The sequence below is a fragment of the Terrapene carolina genome, unplaced genomic scaffold (assembly GCF_002925995.2).
Source record: "Terrapene carolina triunguis isolate 2854851 unplaced genomic scaffold, T_m_triunguis-2.0 Scaffold113, whole genome shotgun sequence".
NCBI lineage: Eukaryota > Metazoa > Chordata > Testudines > Emydidae > Terrapene > Terrapene triunguis.
The window spans coordinates 27329122-27340384 of record NW_020664464.1 but is presented as its reverse complement, the minus strand read 5'-3'; the positions used below and the strand labels follow the sequence as shown (position 1 = coordinate 27340384).

At 42.0% G+C, this 11263-nt stretch overlaps 1 protein-coding gene across 1 annotated transcript in view; it reads left to right on the top strand.

Annotated features, from left to right (window-relative positions):
- Positions 1-11263, top strand: part of ADAMTS19 (ADAM metallopeptidase with thrombospondin type 1 motif 19) — a 271112-nt gene that overhangs the window by 226078 nt on the left and 33771 nt on the right. The window contains exon 19 of the mRNA XM_026652365.2: positions 9791-9926. Within this exon, the coding sequence (XP_026508150.1) occupies positions 9791-9926 (136 nt within the window). The remainder of the gene's footprint in view (positions 1-9790; positions 9927-11263) is intronic.

Below are 11263 nucleotides of genomic sequence, written 5' to 3'. Positions count from 1 at the left end.
GGGGTAGCTGGAAAAGGGCAGGCTCGGCTCCTCCTTGGGGTAGCTGGAAAAGGGCAGGCTCGGCTCCTCCTCGGGGTAGCTGGAACGGGGCAGGCTTGGCCAGTCCTCCTCAGGGTACTGGGCGAGGGGTAGGCTCGGCAGGCCTGGTGAGTCAGCAGGCCGGTCGCGGCCTGCAGCTGTCTCCCAAGCGGGAGCTCGGCCACAGACGTCTGCTCTCTCTGCCGGCCTGTCCTCCACTGAGCTCTGCAGGCGGGCTTTTATACATCTGGGTCGGCGCCGTGACCTCTGCGGGGCGGGCGCCGGACCCGGTGGCTCCGCCCACGTTGGTGTTAGGGGAGGTTCGGCCCTCAGCGGGGCTGTGGGGTATCCCACTGCCTCGCTACAGCAGGTATAAAAATACAGCACATGAAAAGATGGGAGTTGCCTTACCAAGTGGGGGGTCAGTGCTAACGAGGCCAATTCAATCAGGATGGAAGTGGCCCATTCCCAACAGTAGAAAAGAAGGGGTGAATATCAACAGAATATCAATCAGAGGGGTAGCCGCGTTAGTCTGGATCTGTAAAAAGCGACAAAGAGTCTATAAGGTGCCACAGGACTCTTTGTCGCTTTTAACAGAGGGAAAATTACTTTTTGTAGTGACCCAGCCACTCCCAGTCTTTATTCAGGCCTAATTTGAAGTTTGCAAATTAATTCCAGTTCTGCAGTTTCTCATTGAAGTCTGTTTTTGAAGTTTTTTTGTTGAAGAATGGCCACTTTTAAGTCTGTTATTGAGTGTCCAGGAACCTATCCTTGCAACAAAGCCCGTTGCCAAGTCTGTCCACATATTTATTCAAGGGACACCATCATAGGACCTAATCACATCAGCCACACCATCAGAGGCTCGTTCACCTGCACATCTACCAATGTGATATAGGCCATCATGTGCCAGCAATGCCCCTCTGCCATGTATATTGGCCAAATCGGACAGTCTCTATGCAAAAGAATAAATGACACAAATCAGACGTCAAGAATTATAACATTCAAAAACCAGTCGGAGAACACTTCAACCTTCCTGGTCTCTCAATTACAGACCTCAAAGTTGCAATACTCCAACAAAAAAACTTCAGAAGCAGACTCCAACGAGAAACTGCAGAATTGGAATTAATTTGCAAACTGGACACCATTAAATTAGGCTTGAATAAAGACTGGGAGTGGATGGGTCATTACACAAAGTAAAAACTATTTCCCCATGCTAATTTTTTCCCCTACTGTTACTTACACCTTCTTGTCAACTATTGGAAATGGGCCATCCTGATTATCACTACAAATTTTTTTTCTCCTGCTGATAATAGTCCACCTTAATTGATTAGTCTCGTTATAGTTGGTATGGCAACACCCATTTTTTCATGTTCTCTGTGTATATATATCTTCCTACTGTATTTTCCACTGCATGCATCCGATGAAGTGGGTTTTAGCCCACGAAAGCTTATGCCAAAATAAATTTGTTAGTCTCTAAAGTGCCACAAGTACTCCTTGTTCTTTTTGCAGGGAGATTGAAGTGCTCTCCTACTGGTTTTTGAATGTTACAATTCTCGATGTCTGATTTGTGTCCATTTATTGTTTTGCATAGAGACTATCTGGTTTGGCCAATGTACATGGCAGAGGGGCATTGCTCGCACATGATGGTATATATCACATTGATAGATGTGCAGGTGAACGAGCCTGTAAGCGTGCGGACTCACCCCTGCAGCGCCTCCTGCTGGTCTCTCAGGGAATTAGCTCGATTTCCAGCCCAGAGCGCCCTCTGCAGGCAGGTGATCTGCCACAACTGGGCCCCATGTCCCCCCTGGACCCCGGTGCCCATTTTCTCTGGGGTGCTGCCCCCTGGCAATACCCCAACAATCTCTGTGGGTCTCCCTTCCCCGGGTAACCCTCACCCACTACCCCCACCTCGCCTCAGTCTGGGCTACTGCCAGTCCTCACCTAGCCCACTCACTGGGGCAGACTGCAGTATAAACACCACTTATCACAGGCAAGGGAGTTTGACCTGCTGTCTTCTTCTACCACTCAGTACCTCTATGGGCCTGGGACCAGGCCCTGCAGTCTGGGGAGTTGCCAGCCTGGAGCTCCCCTGCTCCTCTGGCTCTTCCCCAGCCCTGCTTCACTCCCAGGTACCCTCTTATTCCCCTGCAGCCAGGCCGGTCTCCCTCCACAGCTAGAGGAGAGACTCTGCTCTGCTTCCGGCTGCCCTGGCCTTCTTATAAGTCCCAGCTGCCCTGATTGGGGCGAGACCCAGGTGTAGCTCCTTCCCCAATCTGCTTGGGCTTTTCTCCTAGCCCCTAGCCCTCTCCCAGGGCTGGCTTCTACCCTGTCAGGGCTGGAGCAGGTAACCATCCCGCTACAGAGCCCCTGATGGTGTGGCTGATGTTGTTAAGTCCTATGACGATGTCCCTTGAATAGATATGTGGACAGAGTTGGCACTGGGGTTTGTTGCAGGGATTGGTTCCTGGGTTAGTGTTTCTGTTGTGTGGTGTGTAGTTGCTGGTGAGTATTTGCTTCAGGTTGGGAGGCTGTCTGTAGGTGAGGACTGGCCTTTCTCCCAAGGCCTGTGAGAGTGAGGGATCATCCTTCAGGATAGGTTGTAGATCCTTGATGATGCGTTGGAAAGGTTTTAGTTGGAAGTTGTAGGTGCTGGCTAGTGGCGTTCTGTTACTTTCTTTGTTGGGCCTGTCCTGTAGTAGGTGACTTCTGTGTACCCTTCTGGCTCTGTCAATCTGTTTCTTCACTTCCCCAAGTGGGTATTGTAGTTTTAAGAACGCTTGACAGAGATCCTGTAGGTGTTTGTCTCTGTCTGAGGGATTGGAGCAAATGCAGTTGTATCTTAAGGCTTGGCTATAGACAATGGATCATGTGATGTGGTCTGGATACAAGCTGGAGGCATGAAGGTAAGTATAGCAGTCAGTAGGTTTTCGGTGTTTGTGTGACTATCGCTTATTTGCACTGTAGTGTCCAGGAAGTGAATCTCTTGTGTGGACTGGTCCAGGCTGAGGTTGATGGTGGTGTAGAAATTGTTGAAATCCTGGTGCAATTCCTCAAGGGCCTCCTTCCCATGGGTCCAGATGATGAAGAGGTCATCAATGTAGCACAAGCAGAGTAGGGTTCTAGGGGACAAGAGCTGAGGAAGCGCTGTTCTAAGTCAGACATATAAATGTTGGCATACTGCGGGTACCCATAGCAGTGCCGCTCACTTGAAGATATAAATCGTCCCCAAATCTGAAATAGTTGTGGGTGAGGACAAAGTCACAAAGCTCATCCGCTAGGTCTGCCATGACATTATCAGGGATACTGTTCCTGTCGGCTTGTAGTCCATCTTTGTGTGGAATGTTGGTGTAGAGAGTTTCTATATCCATAGTGGCTAGGATGGTGTTTTCTGGAAGATCACCAATGGATTGTAGTTTCCTCAGGAAGTCAGCGATGTCTCGAAGATAGCTGGGAGTGCTGGTAACATAGGGCCTGAGGAGAGAGTCCACATAGCCAGACAGTCCTGCTGTCAGGATGCCAATGCCTGAGATGATGGGGCGTCCAGGATTTCCAGGTTTATGGATCTTGGGTAGCAGATAGAATACCCCTGTTCCAGCCTCTAGGGGTGTGTCTGTGTATTTGTTCTTGTGCTTCTTCAGGGAGTTTCTTGAGCAGATGGTGCCATTTCTTTTGGTACCCCTCAGTGGAATCAGAGGGTAGTGGCCCGTAGAATGTGGTGTCAGAGAGTTGCCTAGCAGCCTCTCGTTCATATTCCCACCTATTCATGATGACTACAGCACCTCCTTTGTCAGCCTTTTTGATTATAATGTCAGAGTTGTTTCTGAGGCTGTGGATGGCGTTGTGTTCTGCATGGCTGAGGTTATGGGGCACGTGATGCTGCTTTTCCACAATTTAAGTTCGTGCACATCAGTGGAAGCATGCTATGTAGAAGTCCAGTCTGTTTTTTCGACCGTCAGGAGAAGTACATACAGAATCCTTCTTCTTGTAGCATCGGTAGGAAGGTGTCTGTGGGTTAGTGTGCTGTTCAGTGGTGTGGTGGAAATATTCCTTGAGTCGGAGATGGCAAAAGTAGGATTCCAGGTCACCGCAGAACTGTTTGTGGGGGTGGTGGAGCAGAAGGAGAGGCCCTGAGATAGGACAGACTCTTCTGCCGGGTTAAGAGTATAGCTGGATAGATTAATAATATTGTTGGGTGAGTCAGGGGTACCACTGTTGTGGCCCCTTGTGGCATGTAGGAGTTTAGATAGTTTAGTGTCTTATTTCCTCTGTGGAGAAGCAAAGTGTGTGTTGTAAATGTCTTGTCTAGTTTTTGTAAAGTCCAGCCATGAGGAAGTTTGTGTGGAAGGTTGTTTTTTTTATGAGAGTCTCCAGTTTTGACAGCTCATTCTTAATCTTCTCCTGTTTGCAGTATAGGATGTTGATCAGGTGGTTCCGCAGTTTCTTTGAGAGTGTGTGGCACAATCTTTCACCATAGTCTGTGGGGTATGTTGATTGTAATGGATTTTTTATTTTCAGTCCTTTTGGTATGATGTCCATCTATTTTATTTTCGAGTTAAAGCAAACAAACATATACACACAAATGAGTTACCATCTAAATCCTAAAAGTGACACAGTTGTAGTGATCTGTCTATTCTAAGTGTCTTTCAGGGCAGACCCAGAAGGCAGCCCCTGGGGATCTCTGGCTTCAGTTTAGAGTCTTTGGCCCTTCAAAGTTCAAACAGCCAAAACGATGCAGTTTCTTCTTGTCAGAGATTTTGATTCTTTTCCCCCAGAGTTCAAGATGATGGGACGAGTTCACGTGCATGTCTCCTCTTCATGGGTTGCGGGGGAGCAGTCAACAAAGTCTTTTGTCCTCTGATGTTCCAGAGTTATTTGTGTGGTGTCTATGGCTAGGTCTACACTACAGCGGGGGGTCGACCTAAGATACGCCACTTCAGCTACCTGAATAGCGTAGCTGAAGTGGCATATTTTAGGTCAACTTACCTGGCTGTGAGGACGGCGGCAAGTCGACCGCTGCCGCGCCGCCGTCGACTCCGCTACCACCTCTTGCCGCGGTGGATTTCTGGAGTCGACGGTAGAGCCATCAGGGATCGATTTTATTGCGTCTTCACTAGACGCGGTAAGTCGATCCCCGATAGACCGATTGCTACCCGCCGGATCGGCGGGTAGTGAAGACGTAGCCTAAGTACCTTCTTTTTTTGGACAGGAGGAGATAACACCTCCTGTTGCAAAGTAGTATTTCACACTTGGTAATGTTTTTCTCCTGACTACGGGGGTTTACAGTTTCAGAGCAAACATTTAACTATTACCTATAACATAATATATATATATATATAAGTGAGATTAATGCATGCAGCAACATACAAGCATTTCACAGAGTCTAAATACATTCTTATAAGACTAATACCTATTTTGAGTAGAACTAAGATACAGGTAACCTGGTCTCCAGCTATGAGCTTGTCAGTCTTGACTAATTCCTGCAGCCTGGGCAAGAGCTGGCATGTGGGCTGCCAGAGTCACAAAATGAAACAAAAGCTGTATCAGGAGACAGGAAAACACTGATACAATGTTAATAAACTGGGAGATGCATGTTTCCTGTGGTCATAAATATGTGAGTTTAGGAAAGCAAACTACAAATATGGAAGAAAATTTTAAATCCATAAAAATTACTAACTCTTTAGAAGCTGAACAATATTATCATGCTGGAAAGTACACCTACCAGATTGGGCCCTACGTGCAAGTTAGGTAGGCAAATGCCTATCGTCCCTGGTTCATACATCGCACTAGGGCTCAGGCAGGAGATAGGCACCCAGATGCCTACCCAGAGGCAGAAACACAAACTCTAAGGGAACTTTTGACTAAAAAAACTTAGTCACAGAGTGAGTTTAGGTGCCTACAGGATTCAGTTGCAGTTTTCAGAATCACAGTGGAGCCTAAAATTGGGACATTGGTGCCTAAATCCAGAATTAGGTGCTTAAGTCTAGGGTTTAGGCACCTAACTACCCTTGTGAAACTAGTTTTTAGGAGCCTAAATTCCGTTGCCTTTTAAGACCATATCTAGTCTTAGACCAGATTTCATATCTAGGTCTTAAGCCATATCTATACTACAAAATTATGTCGACCTAATTTACATCGGCATACATCCACCGCAGCTATTAAATAGCTTGTGTGTATGCACACTTGCCTCCTTGTTTCAGTGGTGCGCGTACTCACTAGGAACGCTTGTATCAATTGTAATGTCAATATGGGACATTCTGGAATGGCTCCTGAAATCCAGTAACAGTCGATGTAAGCAGTGCAGTGTCTAAACTGAAACTGCATCAACCTAACTACATCGACCGTGACTCTACACCACTCGGGGAGGTGGTGTTACTAAATTGGCCTAGAGAGGCACTTATGTCAGCGGGAGCCAAAATTAAGTGAAGACACTTCCACAGCTAGAATGACACAAGCTAGCTTACATTAACCCAGATCAAGCCTTAGCTACTTTTGAAAATTTTACCCCGTCATCTTATGTCTGTAAATTGAGGAGTACACAAATGGCATAATAATAATGATAGTGTGATAATTACACCATACTGGAAAAATCTAACTACACTCATATTCACATCAACAAGCATTGCTATCTGTGTTTCTAATTATAGTCACTTGATTACTACTATCTTTTTCTTTTGCCTGTTCTTCTCTCCTGTTTGTAGGTACGGGTGTGCTGCATAATATATGTATGCTTTTTTATCCTCATTCACTATCCTGTTTACTTTATCATTCTCAAACTCTTGCAGGATTGAAAACATAGGTGACATTTGCACTGCTATATATTCTGAGTGGCCCTTTCTCTGTGTTTCTTATTTGCTCACAAAGACACACAGAACCACAGAAGATAGAGTAAAAATATATTAGTTCTTCTATTAGCTCCTAAGACATCTATTACCAAAGTTTTTAATTATCAACCATGTAGTCTATCTCCTTGTCCATCCACTTCCCTGGGGTGACTTTTCACAAAACGAGTACTTTACATCTGACTTATCAGTGCTCATCCTCAAAGGAAACCTGCATAATGCTTTCAAAATATAAGCCTGGAAGCTTAAATTCATTACTTTGCTAGACACTAAAAATCATAGACTGAAAAGAGACACTGGATTTGTGGCTTATTACAACAGTCTTAACCCTCTAACCTCTTCTTGTTGTCCTATGACTACAGAGATGTTATCGGGCCACTCTATCCTGAATGGTCCCTTACAATATGTGCTAACTACTTATGATAAACAATCTTCTCCACCTTGCATTTTGCTGTTACACTGGGATTACCTTTCCCAGACCTGAAGAAAAGTTCTGTGTGGCTCAAAAGCTTGTATCTCTCACCAACAAAAGTATTGTCAGAAAGCTATTTTTGATATACGGTCCAAATTTCCCCTTTTTAAAATTTAATCTTATAATTCCTAATTATACCACCATGTACCAACAAAAGTAATTAACCTTCAACTGTCATGTATATCTTCTTTAAATATTCATAGACTCCTGTTATGTCTATCCCCTGCCCATCCACTCCTTTATTTGTTGCTTAGCAAGTCTCCCGAAGTTGCACTGTCTTGGTATTTTACATTTCACACTACTCTGACATGGTCACTTCTAATCCTGAAAATTGCTGTGCTTCTCTTATTGACTCAAATAGTAAAAGCTGGAAACATACCACTTATTCATCATAATAGTCTAAAGAACTCACTGTCCCAGCTACTTTGACTCTGTGAACAATCCTTAATTCTCTACAGACGAGTTTCCATGGATATGTATGTTTGCGGTTTGGTAAGAGAACTCTCCTCTGTAAGCATTCTGTACTTGCTACAAGCAGCATCTCCTTTTCTAAGTAGTGCCACTCCTCGGATTCATTTTAGAATATTAACACTTTTAATGACTTCCTGCTGTATTTTTATTATAATTCCAGTACTTGCATTTATCATGAACTCTCATAAGTATACCATTTCTAGTGTTTCTCATTTTCTGAGAAAAGCTCAAATGTAACATTAATCCTAGTCATTTATTCTACATGACAACTTAGATAAACATTTAGCAAAGTGTTTCATTATGTCTGTTTATCATCCTTTTCTGTTGTAATTGGCATAAGCTTGTGGTGTTATTTAAATTAGTTTAGGTAACCTAAAATTCTTCTTTTTGAGATATTTTAATGCAAATGCTCTAAATTACAGCTTCAAGATTATTTATTTTTGACAAAAGAAACATTCATTGTAACTATCCTATTGATTGTCTGTTCTTATAAACACAAATAACATAATGTAAAATGTTACAGACTGTGTGATGTGGAAAGATTTGAGTTTAAACTGTTATTGTCAACATTTGATTAATCAGAAATAACAGTTTACGATCATATATTTATTTAAATAATGTTTAAAATGAATAATAAGCAGGAAGTATAAAAGAAGCTGTGTGATTTTGTGCATATATATTTAGATATATAATTTGTGTTTAATCAACTATTTGGCAAAAAAGTTTGGTGTGTGGGTGTATGCGTGTATACCTACATATTTGGACACACATACATACACGAAACAATAAAATAGTTAAGGTAATCACATGCAAATGTTATTTGTATACATACATACACACACATATATATATATATATATACATACACACACACACATATGTGTGTATGCATGTATAGACACACATATGGAAGTACACAAAAAAATATAAATCAATTAAGGTGGCCACACACAAATTATATATAAAAATATGTACACACATACTTTACTCCTGCATCCAATAGGCACATTCCTTATCACTACCATATACCACAGTCTTACCTCTGACTTCCTCCTGCTCACACCCTTTTACCAAATTATCAAATTACTAGTTTAAATCAGCAAACTTCAAATTAGATGTACCTCACCATTGGAACAGATTAGCAAGGGATACAGTAAATTCTCCACTGTCTGATGTCTTTAATTCAAGTCTGGATAGCTTTCTAAAAGATACGTTCTTCTTTGATGGCAAGTTGTTGGGCTAGAATCAGAAATCAGTGGGTGAAATTCTGTTGCCTGTGTTATGAAGGTCATACTAGACCATCACAATAGTTCCCACCAGCCTTAAAATCAATGACTCTACCTGCTCCCTACACTATTAGTGTGGATGTTTGGTGTGCTTGTTTAGTGTGTTGGAAGGAGGGTGGTGGGGAAAACTAGCATCACCTGGGTGCAGAGATAAGGTTGTGGAGTAGAGTAGTTGTGGTAGTGATAAAAGTATGTATCTGGGTAGAGAAGAATGTGTGCTTTGGGTGTAGGTACACATGAAATACATCTGATTTTTGCAAACGTATTTATAATTAACATGTATTTTTTTCTGTGCAATTATAAATCACGATTTCTTTTATAGTCAACCAGATCCCTCCACCTTTAATTATTCCTGGTATCGTTGGTTTCCATAATTGCCATTCTAAAATGTAGAAATGGCATACTTCATTTTTCTAAGCCAGTGGATGAATTCAGTTTGTTTTTTTCCATAAAATATCTACTTTTCTAGTCAATGGTTTGTAAATTTTCTCATGTGAAACTAAAACTTGTATAATGTACATATGTATAGAAAACTATATCTGATAACTTACTGTATTTTATTTCACATCTTTCATCCAAATTACACATAAAGATGGTAGTTTTATCAGATAAAGTTACCTGTGACTCAACATAGATTTTTTTTTTTGTAAGAAAGCTGGACATTTCCCATTTTTCCATGTATCTTTGCTTTATTTTATTAGGAGAAAGAAAGACAACAGTATCTTGCACAAAGATTATGAATAAGAATATCAGTATTGTGGACAATAAGAAATGCAAATATTTAACAAAGCCTGAGCCACAGGTCCGAAAGTGCAATGAACAACCGTGCCAGACAAGGTGATAGTGATTCAATTACATTAAACTGTAATTAATGTTAAGTGGTGGAAATCACAGGAATCGATTTAAGCGTATGCTTAAAGTTAAACGTGTGCTTAAGAGCTTTGTTGAATTGGGATCATAATCCTTAACAACACACGCTAAACACTTGTTACACTAGAAAGTAAATACTTCAATTTTTCCATTTTTCATGTACTGATCTTCCCAATTTCCTTGAAGCATGAACATCACCAGTGTCTATGGATCAATATTCTGTGTGCAAGGGGTAGAAAAGGCACAATTAGCCTTTTTTCTAAATTTCATCCCCAGCAAAGGGGCTGACAACAACTGTAGTTCCTGCACTCTGAGCACAGGGACTTCTCCCTGATAGTGCTCTAGTTGGCCAAGTTGTTGGGGAAAAGGCAGGTTCATGCCCTTCCCTTTTCACCAGTCAGCAGAGTTGGCTAGACACACAGTAAATGTAGCTGGCCACCTTAATGGGGTGTAGTAGCTGGCTCATTTCCTGGGCATGATGGGGATTTTCTATGGGAAATGTGTAGTTCTGCATCCACCGCCCCTGGTGACTACAGTAAGCATTCTGTCTGTAATGCTGCTTTTGTTAAACTTCAGAGAGTACCATCCTTTCTCTGAGTTGTTGATGCAGTACGGTTAAGGAGAATCTCTGGACTTTAATACAGCAAGCATGCAGGTTGCAGTGGTTGCTATGTTTCAGAGAAGGTAAATTCAAATGGAATGGTATCAGATGGCATTTCATGATCATCATCAGACTCAGTCCCTGGTGTTACCAGACTGACATGATCATGAGAAATGAAGACTGTGTCCAGTGCCTTTGTCCTCACACAGGCAAAATTCCTATTTACAACTATGGGGATTTTGTGTGTGTCAGATTGGCAAGACTGGGATCAAAATTATATGGATAGAAGGGTGAATAATATTTTTAAAATAAGGCAAAGGAGAGAAGAAAACAAATTAAATTACTAGTAAAATATTTTAAAGAAACAGGCATAAAAATTGAAAAAAGTCAGTTTCCTTAGAAAGTCTTTAACAGAAAAAGTCTGTAAAGTAAAAAATATAATATATTTTAAGGTCAGAAGGAACCACTATGATCATCTCCTCTGATCTCCGGCATAACATAGGCTGGAGAATTTCACCTTTATAGAGTGAGCATTTTTATTTCAATTTATACACAGTGATTTTTAAAAATGTCCCAATAGTGGCTGAGGGATAGAAATGGGAGAAATCTGCTCCTTTTCTGAGATCCTATCAATTATAATTATTTTTAAATGTGTTGCACTGTTTTTACACAAAGCAAAGGTATCATATAATTTAAATCAGGG